General features: G+C 41.2%; 1 protein-coding gene across 1 annotated transcript in view; it reads left to right on the forward strand.

The window, feature by feature from the left end:
- The window catches only part of LOC115104882 (activin receptor type-2B), a 68934-nt gene that overhangs the window by 27897 nt on the left and 14991 nt on the right, over window positions 1-26046 (forward strand). The window contains exons 2-3 of the mRNA XM_065006973.1: window positions 11840-12047; window positions 14634-14740. Of these exons, the coding sequence (XP_064863045.1) occupies window positions 11840-12047; window positions 14634-14740 (315 nt within the window). The remainder of the gene's footprint in view (window positions 1-11839; window positions 12048-14633; window positions 14741-26046) is intronic.

Raw genomic sequence — 26046 nt, forward strand, 5'->3', positions numbered from 1 at the left:
AAGCACAGATAATAGTCTTTGGCTTGGGTGGTTGGACCAATAACCATTTTCTGGGCCTTCCTTCCACACCGCCTGATAGAGATTTCTTGGATGGCAGGTACTTGGCCCCAGTGATGTACTGGGCTGTCCGCAATACCCTCTGTAGCGCCATGCAATCGACGGCGGTGTTATTGCCATAACAGGCAGTGATGCAGCCAGTCAAGATGCTTTCAGTGGTACAAGCTGTATAACTTTTAGAGGATTTGAGGGCCCATGCCCAACTTGTTCAACCTCCTGAGGGGGCCGAGGCGCTGTCACACCTTCTTCACAACTGTGCACATGTGTTTAAAGCCTTTTAAGTGTTTATTATTGTTTAAAGTGATTTGAGTACCGAGGAATTTGAAGCTCTCAACCTACTCCACTGCAGCTCCTCGATGTGGATGGTGACGTGCTCACAGTTTCCTGTAGTCCACGATCAGCTCCTTGGTCTTACTGACGTTGAGGGAGAGGTTGTTGCTTTGGCACCACACTGTCAGGTCACTGACCTCCTCCATGTAGGCTGACTCATTGTTGCCGACGATCAGGCCTACCACCGAGTCAGCAAACTTGGTGTTGGGAGTCGTGTATGGACATGCAGTCGTGGGAGAACAGAGAGTACAGGAGGGGACTAAGCACACCCCTGTGGGGGCCCCTGTGTTGAGGTGACGTTGCCTACCCCCACCACCTGGGGTCGACCCGTCAGGAAGTCCAGGATCCAGTTGCAGAGGGAGGTGTTCAGTCCCAGTACTAAGCTTAGTGATGAGCATGGAGGGGACAATAGTGTTGAATGCTGTAGTCAATGAACGGCATTCTCACATATGTATGTATTCCTCTTATCTAGGTGGGTGAACGCATTGTGGAGAGCAATTGAGATTGCGTAATCTACTGCTCTTTTGGGGCGGTATGCAAATTGGAGTGGGTCTAGGGTATCTGGGATGGTGGAGTTGATGTGAATCATAACTAACCTCTCAAACCACTTCATGACTACAGATGTGAGTGCTACAGGGCTGTAGTCATTGTGCCATGACAAGCATTTCGCTACATCCATAATAACATTGGCTAAATATGTGTGTGTGACCAATAAGATTTGATTTGAGGCCTTCGAGTACTTGGGAACAGGAATGATAGTGGTCATCTTAACATGTGGGCATTACAGACTGGAACAGTTGGTTAAGTGCCAGCTTGTTATTTTTCTTGTCCTGACGTGGAATGTACACAACAGTTATGGTAGTTGATGTAGAGGCAGCTAATGACCTCATCTTTACAGGAATTTATGGGCTTGATAAAAGTTGCCTTTTCCCCTGTGTTTGTTGTCTCACACATTTGCTTGATGAATGAGATTTCACATTTTAAGTAAGAATGAAGTTGGAAGCCTACTACTACCGACTTCAACTAATGATATGTTCTGATTGTTTTGATACAAATGTTGAGACATTTCCCTCTAAGCATGATTCAGTGTCGTCTTTGTATTGGCTATGTTGTAAGTATGTTTCTCATACAATGTGATGTTTTCTTTTATATAGGCCTATTATCAAAATGAACCGTTTGGTTCAGAAATGTCTCCTATCCTGTTAGTGCGAAAGCTTTGAGTACCCAGCCACAGAACGGACCAAAAAATGTCCAATTCAAGTCATAGCTCATTCTGGGGTTGCGGATGTCCCAACAAAATAAACATGCAACATAATATAATTCCTTTGTTGTTTATACAGCAAACAAGCCTCGGAGGCAAGTGGAGAAGACCTCAATTTGTTTTGTGTGATAAAGCCGCTGTGTTCATGCGGTAGGGCATGTTCTGCTTCTAATTACAGACCAGGGTCCTTGGAACAAATGTGGGTACACCGCTCGCAGTTGTGCCTCGGTCTGTTCCTGTGGCCCCGTGTGTGTGCACAGTAGTGCAGACAGATGCCGTTTATGGGCCATATGAAATTACTTCCAGACTTTTCTTTTCTCCGTCTTTATGAAAGAGTCTGCTTCGAAGATCCAGTGCTTTTTCTTCCCCTTTGAATCGCTGCCATGGTGCAGGGTTCCTGGGAATAGGCCTCTATAGCTGAAAAACGTCTTAGTTCGAGCTCAGTTTTTGGGACTGCCTTTTGGTTGCGATAAACACGCTTGGTTCATTTCACTCGGTGATATCTAGATTGATCTGCTCTTCTTGCGCTTTAACAATTATTTGGAAGGTGAGAGAGCATGGGTGACATGCTTAGGCCTAGATTGTTGTGCCTGAGTCATCTTAGTGTAATGTTCAGTGAATTTAAACTGATGAAACTATTGTTTGTTGTCAGACATCTACCCGTAATGAATCAAGCAAAATGGTTTGAAAATCTAATTAAATCACAATCACTTGAAGAAACGTTCAAAGTTTGATATTTTCTGCATTGACTGACCATCTCTTAAACCTCTCTAGGGTACGTGGGACTGTAGCGTCCCACCTGACCAACATCCAGTGAAATTGAGGGCCCCAAAATTCAAAAATAATTCTTAAAAATATATGTGTTATACATCAAAATAAAGCTTCACTTCTTGTTAATTCAGCCGCTGTCAGATTTCAGAAAGGCTTTACGGCAAAAGCAAACCATGCGATTATCTGAGGACAGCGCCCCGCATACAAAAGCATGAAAATCATATTTCAACCAGGCAGGTGCGACACAAAAGTAAGAAATGGCGATATAAAAAATGCCTTACCTTTTTGATCTTCTTCTGTTGGCACTCCAAGGTCCCAGTTACATCACAAATGGTCCTTTTGTTCGATAATGTTCTTCATATCCTGGCGCGCTTCAGTCAATAATCCACCCAGTTTCCCTCCATCAAAATGCATACAAAATGAATCCCCAACGTTACTAATAAACTTTTCCAAACAAGTCAAACAGCGTTTATAATCAAACCTTAGGTATTCTTATATGCAAATAAACTATCAAATTTAAGACTGAGAATAGTATGTTCATTACCGGAGATGAATAAGAAAGAATGCGCTTTCCTCCACGCGTTTGGAAACACTACAGCCACAAAGGGAGTCACCTAGAAAAACGACAATTTCTGGGTCATTTTTCCAAAACCCAGCCTGAAACTCTTTTTAAAGACTGATGACATCTAGTGGAAGCCATAGGAACTGCAATCTGGGAGGACTTGGCCTTATTATTAAAATACTAGCCATTGAAAATAGTGGTAAGCTGAATTTTATTTTTAGGGGATGGTTTTTCCTCTGGGTTTTGCCTGCCATATCAGTTCTGTTATACTCAGACATTATTGTAACAGATTTAGAAACTTTAGAGTGTTTTCTATCCAAATCTACCAATTATATGCATATCCTAGCTTCTGGGCCTGAGTAGCAGGGAGTTTACTTTGGGCACGCTTTCCATCCGGATGTCAAAATACTGCCCCCTACCCCAGAGCGCTTAAAGTAATGATGGACTGTCATTTCTTTTTGATTATTTGAGCTGTTCTTTCCATAAGGAGGACTTGGTCTTTTACCAAATCGGACCATCTTCTGTAAACCACCCCTACCTTGTCACAACACAACTGATTTGGCTCAAACGCATTAAGAAGGAAAGAAATTCCCACAAATGAACTTTTAACAAGGCACACCTGATAATTGAAATGCATTCCAGGTGACTACCTCATGAGGCTGGTTGAGAGAATGCCAAGAGTGTACAAAGCTGTCTTTAAAGATAGGGTGGCAACTTTGAAGAATCTCAAATCTCAAATATATTTTTATTTAAGACTTTTTGTTGTTGTTGCTTACTACATGATTCCATATGTGTTATTGAATCATTTTGATGTATTCACTATTATTCTACAATGTAGAAAATAGTAAATATAAAGAAAAAGCCTGGAATGAGTATAGTCGTGGCCAAAAGTTTTGAGAATGACACAAATATAAATTTTCACAAAGTTTGCTGCTTCAGTGTGTTTAGCTATTTTTGTCCGTTGTTACTATGGAATACTGAAGTATAATTACAAGCATTTCATAAGTGTCAACGGCTTTTGTTGACAATTACATGAAGTTGATGGAAAGAGTCAATATTTGCAGTGTTGACCCTTCTTTTTCAAGACCTCTGCAATCCGCTCTGGCATGCTGTCAATTAACCTCTGGGCCACATTCTGACTGATGGCAGCCCATTCTTGCATAATCAATGCTTGGAGTTTGTCAGAATTTGTGTGTTTTTGTTTGTCCACCTGCCTCTTGAGGATTGACCACAAGTTCTCAATGGGATTAAGGTCTGGGGAGTTTCCTGGCATTGGACCCAAAATATAGATGTTTTGTTCCCCAAGCCACTTAGTTATCACTTTTGCATTATGGCAAGGCGCTCCATCATGCTGGAAAAGGCATTGTTCATCACCAAACTGTTCCTGGATGGTTGGGAGAAGTTGCTCTCGGAGGATGTGTTGGTACCATTCTTTATTCATGGCTGTGTTCTTAGACAAAATTGTGAGTGAGCCCACTCTCTTGGCTGAGAAGCAACCCCACACATGAATGGTCTCAGGATGCTTTACTGTTGGCATGACACAGGACTGATGGTAGCGCTCACCTTGTCTTCTCCGGACAAGCTTTTTTCCGGATGCCCCAAACAATCAGAAAGGGGAATCATCAGAGAACATCACTTTACCCCAGTCCTCAGCATATTTTGCGGAATATCAGTCTGTCCCTAATGTTTTTCCAGACCATCCTCCAAAAGTCTTCTCCTCACTGTGCGTACAGATGCACCTGCCTGTTGCCAGTCCAGAGGTAAGCTCTGTACTGGTGGTGCCCCGATCCCGCAGCTGAATCAACTTTAGGAGACAGTCCTGGCGCTTGCTGGACTTTCTTGAGTGTCCTGAAGCCTTCTTCACAACAATCAATGATGACGGCACGTGTTTCCTTGCAGTTAACCATGGTTGACAGAGGAAGAACAATGATACCAAGCACCCCCCTCATGGCCAGAGTGATCTCCAGTCTTGTCCTTGTCAACACTCACACCTGTGTTAAAGAGAGAATCACTGACATGATGTCAGCTGGTCCTTTTGTGGCAGGGCTGAAATGCAGCAGACATGTTTTGGGGGGGTTCATTAGCATGGCAAAGAGGGACTTTGCATTTAATTGCAATTCATCTGATCACTCTTCATAACATTCGGGAGTATGTGCAAATTGCCATCATACAAACTGAGGCAGCAGACTTTGTGAAAATTAGTTTTTGTGTCATTCTCAACTTTTGGCCACAACTGTAGGTGTGTCCAAACGTATGACTGGTACTCTATATACACCGTTTATGTGTATATATATATATATATATATATATATATATATATATATATATATATATATATATATATATATATTCTTATTTTTATTACATACAGGGGTCCTAAAATTCAAAATGAATGATCCATGCTATGACCATCTTAAAACGTTTCCATATTTAAGCTTACGATTAACAACAAAGTCTTAAAGTTTGAGGTTGATTTATCAAGTCTTGATGATTCATAGTTTGTAGTTCATAGTCATTGTTATGTGGAAAACAAGAGGGAAATAAGTCCTTGTAACTGAGAAAGGACTTTGGTGTTGCCCACTGTGCTTTTGGATAACTGAATTAGGAGTTTCTCCTTTAGCTTGATGAACGTATGGAATGTGAAGGGAATTTGCCTCAGTTGAATGTGAATTGGTTTCTGATTGAGTATTTGCTCTGTAACCTCTATTTAGCACCAGAGCTCGCCAACTGCTGTGGATCAAAAGCAGTGTTTGGTTTGGCCAGTTCAGATTGAAATGTCTCTTGTCAGCTAAGATTGAACATTGTAAAGACATTTCCTCTTCTTGGGAACGTTTTTGTTGTTGTTGTTGGGGTGGCTAAGTCATTCCACGCTCTTGAGGCAGTCGGTACTGAACAAGATGTGCTGTATGAAGTGCCGAAGATCTGCTTGCTCCTGAGTGCTAGATACAGATGGTTTCTCTTTTTTTAATCTTGTGCCTGAAGCAGGATAAAGCTGTTTGAATGGCTATGATGATCCACTGCCTTTTCCCATCAACTAGGAAGCGGCTTGCCTCTCTCTGACATCTCCTCTAGTGAGGCCTGGGATTGGTTTACTTGCCTTTTATGGCGACTGAATTTAAGAGTCTTTTTTAAGACCACCAATGATCATAAGCACACTTTTCTTTTTTCTTTTCATAGAGTGGTTGGTTAAGTCGTGAATTAGCCCGTTCAAATCATTGTCGCCAGCCATACTCTATGTGGGCCAGTAAAACTCTGGTAACAGACAAATTATATTGCCCAATGTGGTTGTAACATGCACCTGAAACAATGGCTTTTTGAGCACACATTTCCTTTTGGTTGCTCCTGACATCCGCTGTCGCCATTAGCTTTAATATTCCCATGGAACCCTGCAAATTCAGCTCCTGATCATTGAGAAGTGTCCATTGCTGAGGCAGCGGGGTTTTTAGTATTCAAGCCGTCATGCAGCAACATGAGCAGGACATTGGCACCAAGCTCCCTGTTCCCAGTCTCACACTGCTGCTGGAGTGTGTGTGTTTCTGCTGTGAGTGTTTATGTACACCAGGTGTGTGTGTGTGGATGTGTTTAACTATACTTGTGGGGACCAAAATCCCCACAAGAGTAGTAAACATTTTGGGGGACATTTTGTTTGTCCCCACAAGGTCAAATGCTATTTCTAGGGAGTTTAGGGTTAAAATTAGTTTTAGGGTTACAATTGGGTTTAGGGTTACGAGCTTGGGTTAGGTTATGGGGTTAGGGTCCAGTTTAGAGGTTAAGGAAAATAGGATTTTGAATGGGACTGAATTCCTCCTCAAGGTGAGTTATACAAGGCTTTGTCTGGGAGAGAAGGGTAAAGGTGTATACTCCCACATATCCCATTGCCTAGTGATGGTTAATGCACAGATTGGCCGTGGTCGGCGCTGTCAAATTTGTGTTCACCTTTTCTCACTCCCTCATGCACCCTCTTTCAAATCAAATCAAATCAAATTTATTTATATAGCCCTTCGTACATCAGCTGATATCTCAAAGTGCTGTACAGAAACCCAGCCTAAAACCCCAAACAGCAAACAATGCAGGTGTAAAAGCACGGTGGCTAGGAAAAACTCCCTAGAAAGGCCAAAACCTAGGAAGAAACCTAGAGAGGAACCAGGCTATGTGGGGTGGCCAGTCCTCTTCTGGCTGTGCCGGGTAGAGATTATAACAGAACATGACCAAGATGTTCAAATGTTCATAAATGACCAGCATGGTCGAATAATAATAAGGCAGAACAGTTGAAACTGGAGCAGCAGCACAGTCAGGTGGACTGGGGACAGCAAGGAGTCATCATGTCAGGTAGTCCTGGGGCACGGTCCTAGGGCTCAGGTCCTCCGAGAGAGAGAGAAAGAAAGAGAGAATTAGAGAGAGCATATGTGGGGTGGCCAGTCCTCTTCTGGCTGTGCCGGGTGGAGATTATAACAGAACGTGGCCAAGATGTTCAAATGTTCATAAATGACCAGCATGGTTGAATAATAGTAAGGCAGAACAGTTGAAACTGGAGCAGCAGCATGGCCAGGTGGACTGGGGACAGCAAGGAGTCATCATGTCAGGTAGTCCTGGGACATGGTCCTAGGGCCCAGGCCAGTTGAAACTGGAGCAGCAGCATGGCCAGGTAGACTGGGGACAGCAAGGAGTCATCATGTCAGGTAGTCCTGGGGCATGGTCCTAGGGCTCAGGTCCTCCGAGAGAGAGAAAGAAAGAGAGAAGGAGAGAATTAGAGAACGCACACTTAGATTCACACAGGACACCGAATAGGACAGGAGAAGTACTCCAGATATAACAAACTGACCCTAGCCCCCCGACACAGCCCTCTTTCCCCCGTTCACCCTCACTCTCTCTCCCTCACTCACCTTGTCACACATTTTCTCACTCCCTCGCTCACCTTCTCTCTCACTCACTCTCCTCAGTCACTCAGCATCTCACTCCCTCGCGCAACCGCTCGTTCACCCTCATTCTCACTCATGCTCTTTCACACTTCCTCGCCCACCCTCCTCCCTCTCTCTCTCTCTCTCTCTCTCTCTCTCTCGATCAGCTTCTCTCTCTCTCGATCAGCTTCTCTCTCTCTCGATCAGCTTCTCTCTCTCAATTCAATTCAATTCAAGGGCTTTATTGGCATGTGAAACGTGTTAACATTGCCAAAGCAAGTGAGGTAGACAACATACAAAGTGAATATATAAAGTGAAAAACAACCAAAATTAACAGTAAACATTACACATACAGAAGTTTCAAAACAGTAAAGACATTACAAATGTCATATTATATATATATATACAATGTACACTCTCTCTCTCGATCAGCTTCTCTCTCTCGATCAGCTTCTCTCTCTCGATCAGCTTCTCTCTCTCGATCAGTTTCTCTCTCTCTCTCTCGATCAGTTTCTCTCTCTCTCTCTCGATCAGTTTCTCTCTCTCTCTCGATCAGCTTCTCTCTCTCTCTCGATCAGCTTCTCTCTCGATCAGCTTCTCTCTCGATCAGCTTCTCTCTCGATCAGCTTCTCTCTCTCTCTCTCTCTCTCGATCAGCTTCTCTCTCTCTCTCTCGATCAGCTTCTCTCTCTCTCTCTCTCGATCAGCTTCTCTCTCGATCAGCTTCTCTCTCTCTCGATCAGCTTCTCTCTCGATCAGCTTCTCTCTCTCTCTCGATCAGCTTCTCTCTCTCTCGATCAGCCTCTCTCTCTCGATCAGCTTCTCTCTCTCTCTCGATCAGCCTCTCTCTCTCTCTCGATCAGCCTCTCTCTCTCTCGATCAGCCTCTCTCTCTCGATCAGCCTCTCTCTCTCTCGATCAGCCTCTCTCTCTCGATCAGCCTCTCTCTCTCTCGATCAGCCTCTCTCTCTCTCGATCAGCCTCTCTCTCTCTCTCTCTCGATCAGCCTCTCTCTCGATCAGCCTCTCTCTCGATCAGCCTCTCTCTCGATCAGCCTCTCTCTCGATCAGCCTCTCTCTCGATCAGCCTCTCTCTCGATCAGCCTCTCTCTCTCGATCAGCCTCTCTCTCGATCAGCCTCTCTCTCTCGATCAGCCTCTCTCTCTCGATCAGCCTCTCTCTCTCGATCAGCCTCTCTCTCTCTCGATCAGCCTCTCTCTCTCTCGATCAGCCTCTCTCTCTCTCTCTCTCTCTCTCTCTCTCTCTCTCTCTCTCGATCAGCCTCTCTCTCGATCAGCCTCTCTCTCGATCAGCCTCTCTCTCTCGATCAGCCTCTCTCTCTCGATCAGCCTCTCTCTCTCTCGATCAGCCTCTCTCTCTCTCGATCAGCCTCTCTCTCTCTCGATCAGCCTCTCTCTCTCTCGATCAGCCTCTCTCTCTCTCGATCAGCCTCTCTCTCTCTCGAGATCAGCCTCTCTCTCTCGAGATCAGCCTCTCTCTCTCTCGATCAGCCTCTCTCTCTCTCGATCAGCCTCTCTCTCTCTCTCGATCAGCCTCTCTCTCTCTCTCGATCAGCTTCTCTCTCGATCAGCTTCTCTCGATCAGCTTCTCTCTCTCTCGATCAGCTTCTCTCTCGATCAGCTTCTCTCTCGATCAGCTTCTCTCTCGATCAGCTTCTCTCTCTCGATCAGCTTCTCTCTCTCTCGATCAGCTTCTCTCTCGATCAGCTTCTCTCTCTCTCGATCAGCTTCTCTCTCGATCAGCTTCTCTCTCTCGATCAGCTTCTCTCTCTCTCGATCAGCCTCTCTCTCTCGATCAGCCTCTCTCTCTCTCGATCAGCCTCTCTCTCTCTCGATCAGCCTCTCTCTCTCGATCAGCCTCTCTCTCTCTCGATCAGCCTCTCTCTCTCGATCAGCCTCTCTCTCTCTCGATCAGCCTCTCTCTCGATCAGCCTCTCTCTCGATCAGCCTCTCTCTCTCTCTCTCTCTCAGCTTCTCTCTCTCTCGAGATCAGCTTCTCTCTCTCTCGAGATCAGCTTCTCTCTCTCTCGATCAGCTTCTCTCTCTCTCGATCAGCTTCTCTCTCGATCAGCTTCTCTCTCGATCAGCTTCTCTCTCTCTCGATCAGCTTCTCTCTCGATCAGCTTCTCTCTCGATCAGCTTCTCTCTCGATCAGCTTCTCTCCCGATCAGCTTCTCTCTCTCTCGATCAGCTTCTCTCTCGATCAGCTTCTCTCTCGATCAGCTTCTCTCTCGATCAGCTTCTCTCTCTCGATCAGCTTCTCTCTCTCTCGATCAGCCTCTCTCTCTCGATCAGCCTCTCTCTCTCGATCAGCCTCTCTCTCTCGATCAGCCTCTCTCTCGATCAGCCTCTCTCTCGATCAGCCTCTCTCTCGATCAGCCTCTCTCTCTCTCGATCAGCCTCTCTCTCTCTCGATCAGCCTCTCTCTCTCTCGATCAGCCTCTCTCTCTCTCGATCAGCCTCTCTCTCTCTCGATCAGCCTCTCTCTCGATCAGCCTCTCTCTCGATCAGCCTCTCTCTCTCTCTCTCTCTCAGCTTCTCTCTCTCTCTCGAGATCAGCTTCTCTCTCTCTCTCGATCAGCTTCTCTCTCTCTCTCTCGCTCACTGTGCCGCTCACCCTCTCTCTCTCTCTCATATATATTGCTCCAGCAGGGAGGGGAAGAGGAGCTCTTCTTCAGGCTGTTATTTTGGGCTGGTTTCTTTTGGAACAAGGGGTGTTTTTCTCTCTCTTTTGTCTCTATTCACACACATCACCGAGGTTATCTCCCTGATGACCTTTCTCTCCTCTGCCATGGCAAGGATATGCTGCCCTTGTCATGCTGCCATTGTAATATTCCAGGAAATGCAGAGATAGCCTAAGGCCTGTATGGCTCTGGGGATTGTTGCTATGGACTCCCACTAGCTGTTAAACCTTTGAGCTGAAAAGGTTGGTCAAATGGCTTTTGGGTGCTGAAAAGGTAGATTTTTTTCCCCCCTCAAGCTCATTTGGTTTGCCACAGGTTTTAATGTGTTCTTCCTCCAGCATGTCTTTCTTCTGTCATGGAAAACTGTTCAGTGCTAATGCTTCTTTGTGAGCTGGCAAACGCTGCAGTCGACATGCCTTCAGTCTGTGTACAATCCTTCCTTACCATAAACATCCTCTCTCCCCTTCCACACCATTTCTCTCACTCCCGCTCTCTCTCTCCTCTAAACTACTCTACTTCTCTTTCTCTCTCCTCTAAACTACTCTACTTCTCTCACTCTCTCTCATCTCTCTCTCTACTTCTCTCTCTCTTCTCTCTACTTCGCTCTCTCTCTCTCTCTCTCTACTTCGCTCTCTCTCTCTCTCTCTCCTTCTCTACTTCTCTCGCTCTCTCTTTCGGCACGTACTCTGGTTTCATCGTCAGAAAATATCACCTCCCTGTTCCCTGTTATCAAAATAAGGCATGAGTAAAGTCTCGAGTGGTGTTTTGACAAGAGTAAAGCAAGCCTAGTTTCTGTGCGCTGCAGGGAGGCGTCTATGTGCTTCTATTTGCGATGCCGTGTGCCATGTCCTCATCAAACACGCCGCCACTCACCACACCAATCACCGCTACTTTACCACACTACGCGATACAGGAGAATCACCTCCTTTCGGTTGTGCTTCAGTATCAAACTGTTCTTTTCCCAAACCCCTTGACACACAGGGGTTGAGGTGTTTGATGCGTCATCTGTGATTCTTGATTGGTCCTGATCTTTTAGTTAATTTCTCAATCCTGACTTGCATATTTGGTTGTATTTAAAGGGAGAGCATATTTTGTGATTTTGTCTAGATGTGGAACTTCTGAGACGACAGTTGTACCAAACACAGCTCTGGGGTTTGAGTGCGTAAATGATAGGTTATACTGTGTATTTAATCTGGGCTAATGGTATTCTTCTAATGCTCGACTAAACTAGCGCATCCTCATCTTTCTCTCTGTGACAGGACCAAGCCATGGCGAGGTGGACACACGGGAGTGCTTGTTCTATAACGTGAACTATGAGATCGAGAAGACCAACCAGAGCGGGGTAGAGAGCTGCGAGGGTGAGAAGGACAAGAGGTTGCACTGCTACGCCTCCTGGCGCAACAACTCTGGTACCATCGAGCTGGTGAAGAAGGGCTGCTGGCTGGACGACTTCAACTGCTACGACAGGTCAAATCTCCTACCGTTGTGCCCTTGAGCAAGGCCCTATATAATACTGTTGAGTTGTAGATTAGATGAGCTGCCTTCCTCTGCCTTAAAGACTGGAGTCCTGGGATGTATTCACAAAGAGTCTGAGAGTAGGGGTGCTGTGCTGGCATCCAGGGTATGGTCCAAAGGTAAACCCTGATCCTATACCAGCACTCCTACTCTTCCGCTCTTTATGAATAGGGGCTCTGCTGTGGCCAAGAGGTGGAATCAGGTGAGGTGGGTTTCTGCTCAATGTTTTTATTTCCCGAGTGGGATCAATGCCTCAACAAGTGTTTAGAATGAGGCTCATTGGGGTCCCCATACGTCACTGATCGATAATGACCATGTTAATCTAACCATCAAATATGACCATATATACAACTTTAACAATCACAGTTGGATTTGTCACTCAAGCATTACTGCCTATTGACTTCACGTCTGGAATGTGTGTGTGCAACCTCACACGAGCTTGTCTTCGACATTTCGCTTGTGTTATCGAACATTTTAATTTCCATTTCATCTATCGGAAGTGTTACTCATCAAATGTTTTTCTAAAGCCCTTTGTACATCAGCAGATGACAACATCTGGAAAGCCAGCCTCAAATCCCAAACAGAAAGCAATGCAGACGTAGAAGCATGGACTCCATATTAAATGTCTCTCTGTCAAACTGGAATATACAGTTGCCCTGCGCCCGGCGGGTCCCGTAGGTGCTCCATAACCAAGGCTTCGCTGTCGCCGGAAAAGTCAGGCGGAGTGTTGCTGTAGATTTTTCAACCGAATGCCGTTGCGATCTATTTCCGGCCAACTTTCTCCCAAGACCCAGATAAATCGTTGAATAGATGGATCCGGATGGGAAGCTTGAATACAGTCGCTTCTCCATTCTTCTCGCATAAACATTATAGAGGAGAAAAAAGGTTTTGGCTAAAACCAATCCACTGCATTGTTGTTTACAGAGTGAGACACGTGTACATGGGGTTTAAATGATCAACTTGGAAAGAATGGACATTGTTGTTTTTTATAGTGTTGAATGAGAAGAGCCAGGGTAACATAAAGGGCTTTTGTTTCGGGGTATTTAACCAGAGGTTTTCTACAAGCTCAATGTTAAAGCTGCGTGAGTTCTCACCATGAAAAGGCACTGTATGAAACCATTCCCTCATCGAGACTGCCAGTGCGAAAGTGGGCCAGCAACAATGACTGATCTTGAAACGCAATGCCAGCAATCCCAGGTTGCTTAAACTAGAGGTCGTCACTTCTTAAAATAGCAGACGAGCAGATCCTCTGGTGCATGTTGGAAATACCAAACGTCGAAGTGTGTTGAGTGACGGGCTTAAGTCGAAAAGCTTTTTTGAAACGCTCGAGACTGTTGAAGACGCCCGAGACTGTTGTAGATTAGACTTGGGTAAAGATATGTTATCTTGCCACCACCGGTGAGGAGGTCCGTCCTGTTCTGAATGAACTGTGCAACATATAGTGGGGTAAAAAAGTATTTACTCAGCCACCAATTGTGCAAGTTCTCCCACTTAAAAAGATGAGGCCTGTAATTTTCATCATAGGTACACTTAAACTTTGACAGACAAAATGAGAAAAAAAATATCAAGAAAACCACATTGTAGGATTTTTAATGAATTTATTTGCAAATTATGGTGGAAAATAAGTATTTTTGGTCACCTACAAACAAGTAAGATTTCTGGCTCTCACAGACCTGTAACTTCTTATTTAAGTGGATCCTCTGTCCTCCACTCGTTACCTGTATTAATGGCACCTGTTTGAACTTGTTATCAGTATAAAAGACACCTGTCCACAACCTCAAACAGTCACACTCCAAACTCCACTATGGCCAATACCAAAGAGCTGTCAAAGGTCTTTAAAATCTCAATCTTCAAATTTGCGTCATGATCACAACCATCCTACTGTTGGGGGTTGGTGTTCATATCGGGACAGCTTGAGGAGACTCCTCCACTTCGCCCGGGCCCCCTTCTAGTGTTGTCAGGGTCGACTGGCTGGCCTCGCCATTGGCTCTGGCTCTTTGAGGGGAGAGGACACTGCCCAATGACCCGCCAGGCTACCACATCGCTGACCCAGGCCGATGTGCCCGGCGCCCCATCAGCAGTATGATGGCGACACTGCCAGTCCTCTCCCTCCTCCTCCTCCTGTCCTCCACAGTGGTCAAGAAGTCAATAGTGTGAGCGCTTCATGGCGACGGATGGGAACGGAAGGAGGAGGAAGGAGGAGCTAAGGGTTAGTTAGGTGTCTGAGCAGGTCATAGGCCCCAATTCTGTTTCCGGGTCGTGTTCATTAGGGTACACAGTGGCAAAGCTTTTCTGAACGTCTTGCATCGGAAAACGATATTAAAACAGCGTTTCTTATTGAGCAGTTTCTAGTAGAACCTTCCTGTTTCACTGCTTTTTATAACGGAACTTCCCTTCTGAACACGACCCGGCGTAGGGAATAACCACAGGCCCTCTTAAGCACTGAAGTCAGCAGAAAGCTGAGGCGCTCCCTTCTCTACTCTAGACTAAAGCGTTTCCCTTTGACGGTCACTAAAATGTTGTCTTTTTTTTTCTCAGGCAAGAGTGTGTGGCGACAGAGGAGAATCCTCAGGTCTTCTTCTGTTGCTGCGAGGGGAACTTCTGCAACGAGAGGTTCACCCACCTGCCCGATGTCAATGGACCAAGTAAGTAGACCTGTAGGACGCCGTCTCTTTGTTACATCCATAGAAAATGGATCTGGCCGCCGGTCCACCCAACACAGAACACGGAGTTGAGTAGTAACATCTCTTCTAATTATTATATTTCTATGGCTAGGCTACATCTCAATTGCAACGTTCACTCCCATACTCAGATTTCAAGGGCTAGTCAGATGTACAGTTTATATTGACCTGTATCTGAATGTCGTCATTTTGGAGTATTAGATTTTCCCAATCACTGCTTGCTCCATTTGTTTCAGAGCAAATATCATATGCTTTGCTATAGCATCATACTATTATGATATCTTGGTTTGTTATCTTGGTATTCCAACCCCTGGCTGGTGTGAAGTGAAACTCAGTAGGTTGATATTATATTTGACATCGGTGTAAAACCTATACCAGCTGGAAGTTGGTATATGTTGAGTTGGAAGCTCTGCGGGCCTCACCCAGGGTTAACTATTGACTTTGTTCCTTAACGGTCTTCACAGAAGGAAATTGTAGGGTCTTAAACATGACGGACTGAAATGTGCAAGAGGCCACGAGTATTGAATTACAACCCTTGTTTGCAGACTGCAAACCTTGAAAAGGTAGAGGGGCAATTCTGCCCAGGATGACAGCACAACAATGATATTATTGAGCACACAGACATCCAGGCTGCAAACCTTTTTGTCCGTTGAAGTCAAAGCAGGGCTTAAGTTAAAGGAGAAAACAATGTGTCCCTACCTATTCATATACCTACCTAATACTGTACCTACTTAATACTATACCTACCTATTCATATACCTACCTAATACTGTACCTACCTATTCATATACCTACCTAATACTGTACCTAACTATTCATATACCTACCTAATACTGTACCTACCTATTCATATACCTACCTAATACTGTACCTACCTATTCATATACCTACCTAATACTGTCCCTAACTATTCATATACCTACCTAATACTGTACCTACCTATTCATATACCTACCTAATACTGTACCTACCTATTCATATACCTACCTAATACTGTACCTACCTAATAATGTACCTACCTAATACTGTACCTACCTATTCATATACCTACCTAATACTGTACCTACCTATTCATATACCTACCTAATACTGTACCTACCTATTCATATACCTACCTAATACTGTACCTACCTATTCATATACCTACCTAATACTGTACCTACCTATTCATATACCTACCTAATACTGTACCTACCTATTCATATACCTACCTAATACTGTACCTACCTATTCATATACCTACCTAATACTGTACCTACCTACCTAATACTGTACCTACCTAATACTGTACCTACCTACCTAATACTGTACCTACCTATTCATATACCTACCTAATTCTGTACCTACATATTCATATACCTACCTAATTCTGTACCTACTTAATACTGTACCTACCTAATACTGTACCTACATATTCATATACCTACCTAATACTGTACCTACCTATTCATATACCTACCTAATACTGTACCTACTTAATACTGTACCTCCCTATTCATATACCTACCTAATACTGTACCTAGCTAATACTGTACCTAGCTAATACTGTACCTACTTAATACTGTACCTACCTATTCATGTACCTACCTAATACTGTACCTACCTAATACTGTACCTACCTATTCATATACCTACCTAATACTGTACCTACCTATTCATATACCTACCTATTCATATACCTACCTAATACTGTACCTACCTATTCATATACCTACCTAATACTGTACCTACCTAATACTGTACCTACCTATTCATATACCTACCTAATACTGTACCTACCTATTCATATACCTACCTAATACTGTACCTACCTATTCATATACCTACCTAATACTGTACCTACCTATTCATATACCTACCTAATACTGTACCTACCTAATACTGTACCTATTTAATACTATACCTACCTAATACTGCACCTATTTAATACTATACCTACCTAATACTGTACCTACATATTCATATACCTACCTAATACTGTACCTACCTATTCATATACCTACTTAATACTATACCTACCTATTCATATACCTACTTAATACTATACCTACCTATTCATATACCTACCTAATACTGTACCTACATATTCATATACCTACCTAATACTGTACCTACCTATTCATATACCTACCTAATACTGTACCTACCTATTCATATACCTACCTAATACTGTACCTACCTATTCATATACCTACCTAATACTGTACCTACTTAATACTATACCTACCTATTCATATACCTACCTAATACTGTACCTACATATTCATATACCTACCTAATACTGTACCTACCTACCTAATACTGTACCTACTTAATACTGTACCTACCTAATACTGTACCTACATATTCATATACCTACCTAATACTGTACCTACCTATTCATATACCTACCTAATACTGTACCTACTTAATACTGTACCTCCCTATTCATATACCTACCTAATACTGTACCTACCTATTCATATACCTACCTAATTCTGTACCTACCTAATACTGTACCTAGCTAATACTGTACCTACTTAATACTGTACCTACTTAATACTGTACCTACCTATTCATGTACCTACCTAATACTGTACCTACCTAATACTGTACCTACCTAATACTGTACCTACCTATTCATATACCTACCTAATACTGTACCTACCTATTCATATACCTACCTATTCATATACCTACCTATTCATATACCTACCTAATACTGTACCTACTTAATACTGTACCTACCTAATACTGTACCTACCTAATACTGTACCTACCTAATACTGTACCTACCTATTCATATACCTACCTAATTCTGTACCTACATATTCATATACCTACCTAATACTGTACCTACTTAATACTGTACCTACCTAATACTGTACCTACATATTCATATACCTACCTAATACTGTACCTACCTATTCATATACCTACCTAATACTGTACCTACTTAATACTGTACCTCCCTATTCATATACCTACCTAATACTGTACCTACCTATTCATATACCTACCTAATACTGTACCTACCTAATACTGTACCTAGCTAATACTGTACCTACTTAATACTGTACCTACCTATTCATATACCTACCTAATACTGTACCTACCTAATACTGTACCTACCTAATACTGTACCTACCTAATACTGTACCTACCTAATACTGTACCTACCTATTCATATACCTACCTATTCATATACCTACCTATTCATATACCTACCTATTCATATACCTACCTAATACTGTACCTACTTAATACTATACCTACCTATTCATATACCTACCTAATACTGTACCTACTTAATACTATACCTACCTATTCATATACCTACCTAATACTGTACCTACATATTCATATACCTACCTAATACTGTACCTACCTATTCATATACCTACCTAATACTGTACCTACCTAATAATGTACCTACCTATTCATATACCTACCTAATTCTGTCCCTACATATTCATATACCTACCTAATACTGTACCTACTTAATACTGTACCTACCTAATACTGTACCTACATATTCATATACCTACCTAATACTGTACCTACCTATTCATATACCTACCTAATACTGTACCCACTTAATACTGTACCTACCTATTCATATACCTACCTAATACTGTACCTACTTAATACTGTACCTACCTATTCATATACCTACCTAATACTGTACCTACCTATTCATATACCTACCTAATACTGTACCTACCTATTCATATACCTACCTAATACTGTACCTACCTAATACTGTACCTACCTATTCATATACCTACCTAATACTGTACCTACCTAATACTGTACCTACCTAATACTGTACCTACCTAATACTGTACCTAGCTAATACTGTACCTAGCTATTCATATACCTACCTAATACTGTACCTACCTAATACTGTACCTACCTATTCATATACCTACCTAATACTGTACCTACCTATTCATATACCTACCTAATACTGTACCTAGCTAATACTGTACCTACCTATTCATATACCTACCTAATACTGTACCTACCTATTCATATACCTACCTAATACTGTACCTAGCTAATACTGTACCTACCTATTCATATACCTACCTAATACTGTACCTACCTATTCATATACCTACCTAATACTGTACCTACCTAATACTGTACCTACCTAATACTGTACCTACCTAATACTGTACCTACCTATTCATATACCTACGTAATACTGTACCTACTTAATACTGTACCTACCTAATACTGTACCTACCTATTCATGTACCTGCCTAATACTGTACCTGCCTAATACTGTACCTACCTATTCATATACCTACCTAATACTGTACCTACCTATGCATATACCTGCCTAATACTGTACCTACCTATTCATATACCTACCTAATTCTGTACCTACATATTCATATACCTGCCTAATACTGTACCTGCCTAATACTGTACCTGCCTAATACTGTACCTACCTATTCATATACCTGCCTAATACTGTACCAACCTATTCATATACCTACCTATTCATATACCTACCTAATACTGCACCTGCCAGATACTGCACCTGCCAGATACTGCACCTGCCAGATACTGTACCTAGCTAATACTGTACCTAGCTATTCATATACCTACCTAATACTGTACCTACCTATTCATATACCTACCTAATACTGTACCTACTTAATACTGTACCTCCCTATTCATATACCTACCTAATACTGTACCTACCTATTCATATACCTACCTAATACTGTACCTACCTAATACTGTACCTAGCTAATACTGTACCTACTTAATACTGTACCTACCTATTCATATACCTACCTAATACTGTACCTACCTAATACTGTACCTACCTAATACTGTACCTACCTAATACTGTACCTACCTAATACTGTACCTACCTAATACTGTACCTACCTATTCATATACCTACCTATTCATATACCTACCTATTCATATACCTACCTATTCATATACCTACCTAATACTGTACCTACTTAATACTATACCTACCTATTCATATACCTACCTAATACTGTACCTACTTAATACTATACCTACCTATTCATATACCTACCTAATACTGTACCTACATATTCATATACCTACCTAATACTGTACCTACCTATTCATATACCTACCTAATACTGTACCTACCTAATAATGTACCTACCTATTCATATACCTACCTAATTCTGTCCCTACATATTCATATACCTACCTAATACTGTACCTACTTAATACTGTACCTACCTAATACTGTACCTACATATTCATATACCTACCTAATACTGTACCTACCTATTCATATACCTACCTAATACTGTACCCACTTAATACTGTACCTACCTATTCATATACCTACCTAATACTGTACCTACTTAATACTGTACCTACCTATTCATATACCTACCTAATACTGTACCTACCTATTCATATACCTACCTAATACTGTACCTACCTATTCATATACCTACCTAATACTGTACCTACCTAATACTGTACCTACCTATTCATATACCTACCTAATACTGTACTACCTAATACTGTACCTACCTAATACTGTACCTACCTAATACTGTACCTAGCTAATACTGTACCTAGCTATTCATATACCTACCTAATACTGTACCTACCTAATACTGTACCTACCTATTCATATACCTACCTAATACTGTACCTACCTATTCATATACCTACCTAATACTGTACCTAGCTAATACTGTACCTACCTATTCATATACCTACCTAATACTGTACCTACCTATTCATATACCTACCTAATACTGTACCTAGCTAATACTGTACCTACCTATTCATATACCTACCTAATACTGTACCTACCTATTCATATACCTACCTAATACTGTACCTACCTAATACTGTACCTACCTAATACTGTACCTACCTAATACTGTACCTACCTATTCATATACCTACGTAATACTGTACCTACTTAATACTGTACCTACCTAATACTGTACCTACCTATTCATGTACCTGCCTAATACTGTACCTGCCTAATACTGTACCTACCTATTCATATACCTACCTAATACTGTACCTACCTATGCATATACCTGCCTAATACTGTACCTACCTATTCATATACCTACCTAATTCTGTACCTACATATTCATATACCTGCCTAATACTGTACCTGCCTAATACTGTACCTGCCTAATACTGTACCTACCTATTCATATACCTGCCTAATACTGTACCAACCTATTCATATACCTACCTATTCATATACCTACCTAATACTGCACCTGCCAGATACTGCACCTGCCAGATACTGCACCTGCCAGATACTGTACCTAGCTAATACTGTACCTAGCTATTCATATACCTACCTAATACTGTACCTACCTATTCATATACCTACCTAATACTGTCCCTACATATTCATATACCTACCTAATACTGTACCTACATATTCATATACCTACCTAATACTGTACCTACATATTCATATACCTACCTAATACTGTACCTACCTATTCATATACCTACCTAATACTGTACCTACCTATTCATATACCTACCTAATACTGTACCTACATATTCATATACCTACCTAATACTGTACCTACCTATTCATATACCTACCTAATACTGTACCTACCTATTCATATACCTACCTAATACTGTACCTACCTATTCATATACCTACCTAATACTGTACCTACATATTCATATACCTACCTACCTAATACTGTACCTACCTATTCATATACCTACCTAATACTGTACCTACCTATTCATATACCTACCTAATACTGTACCTAGCTAATACTGTACCTACCTATTCATATACCTACCTAATACTGTACCTACCTATTCATATACCTACCTAATACTGTACCTACCTAATACTGTACCTACCTAATACTGTACCTACCTAATACTGTACCTACCTATTCATATACCTACGTAATACTGTACCTACTTAATACTGTACCTACCTAATACTGTACCTACCTATTCATGTACCTGCCTAATACTGTACCTGCCTAATACTGTACCTACCTATTCATATACCTACCTAATACTGTACCTACCTATTCATATACCTACCTAATTCTGTACCTACATATTCATATACCTGCCTAATACTGTACCTGCCTAATGCTGTACCTGCCTAATACTGTACCTACCTATTCATATACCTGCCTAATACTGTACCAACCTATTCATATACCTACCTAATACTGCACACCTGCCAGATATATACCTGCCAGATACTGCACCTGCCAGATACTGCACCTGCCAGATACTGTACCTAGCTAATACTGTACCTAGCTATTCATATACCTACCTAATACTGTACCTACCTATTCATATACCTACCTAATACTGTCCCTACATATTCATATACCTACCTAATACTGTACCTACATATTCATATACCTACCTAATACTGTACCTACATATTCATATACCTACCTAATACTGTACCTACCTATTCATATACCTACCTAATACTGTACCTACCTATTCATATACCTACCTAATACTGTACCTACATATTCATATACCTACCTAATACTGTACCTACCTATTCATATACCTACCTAATACTGTACCTACCTATTCATATACCTACCTAATACTGTACCTACCTATTCATATACCTACCTAATACTGTACCTACATATTCATATACCTACCTAATACTGTACCTACCTATTCATATACCTACCTAATACTGTACCTACCTATTCATATACCTACCTAATACTGTACCTAGCTAATACTGTACCTACCTATTCATATACCTACCTAATACTGTACCTACCTATTCATATACCTACCTAATACTGTACCTACCTAATACTGTACCTACCTAATACTGTACCTACCTAATACTGTACCTACCTAATACTGTACCTACCTATTCATATACCTACGTAATACTGTACCTACTTAATACTGTACCTACCTAATACTGTACCTACCTATTCATGTACCTGCCTAATACTGTACCTGCCTAATACTGTACCTACCTATTCATATACCTACCTAATACTGTACCTACCTATTCATATACCTACCTAATTCTGTACCTACATATTCATATACCTGCCTAATACTGTACCTGCCTAATGCTGTACCTGCCTAATACTGTACCTACCTATTCATATACCTGCCTAATACTGTACCAACCTATTCATATACCTACCTAATACTGCACCTGCCAGATACTGCACCTGCCAGATACTGCACCTGCCAGATACTGTACCTAGCTAATACTGTACCTAGCTATTCATATACCTACCTAATACTGTACCTACCTATTCATATACCTACCTAATACTGTCCCTACATATTCATATACCTACCTAATACTCTACCTACATATTCATATACCTACCTAATACTGTACCTACATATTCATATACCTACCTAATACTGTACCTACCTAATACTGTACCTACCTAATACTGTACCTACCTAATACTGCACCTATTTAATACTATACCTACCTAATACTGTACCTACATATTCATATACCTACCTAATACTGTACCTACCTATTCATATACCTACCTAATACTGTACCTACCTATTCATATACCTACCTAATACTGTACCTACCTATTCATATACCTACTTAATACTATACCTACCTATTCATATACCTACCTACTATACCTACATATTCATATACCTACCTAATACTGTACCTACCTATTCATATACCTGCCTAATACTGTACCTGCCTAATACTGTACCTACCTATTCATATACCTGCCTAATACTGTACCTACCTATTCATATACCTACCTAATACTGCACCTGCCAGATACTGCACCTGCCAGATACTGTACCTAGCTAATACTGTACCTAGCTATTCATATACCTACCTAATACTGTCCCTACATATTCATATACCTACCTAATACTGTACCTACTTAATACTATACCTACCTATTCATATACCTACCTAATACTGTACCTACATATTCATATACCTACCTAATACTGTACCTACCTACCTAATACTGTACCTACCTAATACTGTACCTACCTATACTGTACCTACCTAATACTGTACCTACCTATTCATATACCTACCTAATTCTGTACCTACATATTCATATACCTACCTAATACTGTACCTACTTAATACTGTACCTACCTAATACTGTACCTACATATTCATATACCTACCTAATACTGTACCTACCTATTCATATACCTACCTAATACTGTACCTACTTAATACTGTACCTCCCTATTCATATACCTACCTAATACTGTACCTACCTATTCATATACCTACCTAATACTGTACCTAGCTAATACTGTACCTACTTAATACTGTACCTACCTATTCATATACCTACCTAATACTGTACCTACCTAATACTGTACCTACCTATTCATGTACCTACCTAATACTGTACCTACCTATTCATATACCTACCTATTCATATACCTACCTAATACTGTACCTACTTAATACTATACCTACCTATTCATATACCTACCTAATACTGTACCTACTTAATATTATACCTACCTATTCATATACCTACCTAATACTGTACCTACATATTCATATACCTACCTAATACTGTACCTACCTATTCATATACCTACCTAATACTGTACCTACCTAATAATGTACCTACCTATTCATATACCTACCTAATTCTGTCCCTACATATTCATATACCTACCTAATACTGTACCTACTTAATACTGTACCTACCTAATACTGTACCTACATATTCATATACCTACCTAATACTGTACCTACCTATTCATATACCTACCTAAAACTGTACCTACTTAATACTGTACCTACCTATTCATATACCTACCTAATACTGTACCTACTTAATACTGTACCTACCTATTCATATACCTACCTAATACTGTACCTACCTATTCATATACCTACCTAATACTGTACCTACCTATTCATATACCTACCTAATACTGTACCTACCTAATACTGTACCTACCTATTCATATACCTACCTAATACTGTACCTACCTAATACTGTACCTACCTAATACTGTACCTAGCTAATACTGTACCTAGCTAATACTGTACCTAGCTATTCATATACCTACCTAATACTGTACCTACCTAATACTGTACCTACCTATTCATATACCTACCTAATACTGTACCTACCTATTCATATACCTACCTAATACTGTACCTAGCTAATACTGTACCTACCTATTCATATACCTACCTAATACTGTACCTACCTATTCATATACCTACCTAATACTGTACCTAGCTAATACTGTACCTACCTATTCATATACCTACCTAATACTGTACCTACCTATTCATATACCTACCTAATACTGTACCTACCTAATACTGTACCTACCTAATACTGTACCTACCTAATACTGTACCTACCTATTCATGTACCTGCCTAATACTGTACCTGCCTAATACTGTACCTGCCTATTCATATACCTACCTAATACTGTACCTACCTATGCATATACCTGCCTAATACTGTACCTACCTATTCATATACCTACCTAATTCTGTACCTACATATTCATATACCTACCTAATACTGTACCTGCCTAATACTGTACCTGCCTAATACTGTACCTACCTATTCATATACCTGCCTAATACTGTACCAACCTATTCATATACCTACCTATTCATATACCTACCTAATACTGCACCTGCCAGATACTGCACCTGCCAGATACTGCACCTGCCAGATACTGTACCTAGCTAATACTGTACCTACCTATTCATATACCTACCTAATACTGTCCCTACATATTCATATACCTACCTAATACTGTACCTACATATTCATATACCTACCTAATACTGTACCTACATATTCATATACCTACCTAATACTGTACCTACCTATTCATATACCTACCTAATACTGTACCTACCTATTCATATACCTACCTAATACTGTACCTACCTATTCATATACCTACCTAATACTGTACCTACCTATTCATATACCTACCTAATACTGTACCTACCTATTCATATACCTACCTAATACTGTACCTACCTATTCATATACCTACCTAATACTGTACCTACCTATTCATATACCTACCTAATACTGTACCTACCTATTCATATACCTACCTAATACTGTACCTACCTATTCATATACCTACCTAATACTGTACCTACCTATTCATATACCTACCTAATACTGTACCTACCTATTCATATACCTACCTAATACTGTACCTACCTATTCATATACCTACCTAATACTGTACCTACCTAATACTGCACCTATTTAATACTATACCTACCTAATACTGTA

This window comes from Oncorhynchus nerka, linkage group LG22, assembly GCF_034236695.1.
Source record: "Oncorhynchus nerka isolate Pitt River linkage group LG22, Oner_Uvic_2.0, whole genome shotgun sequence".
Classification (NCBI taxonomy): Eukaryota; Metazoa; Chordata; class Actinopteri; order Salmoniformes; family Salmonidae; genus Oncorhynchus; species Oncorhynchus nerka.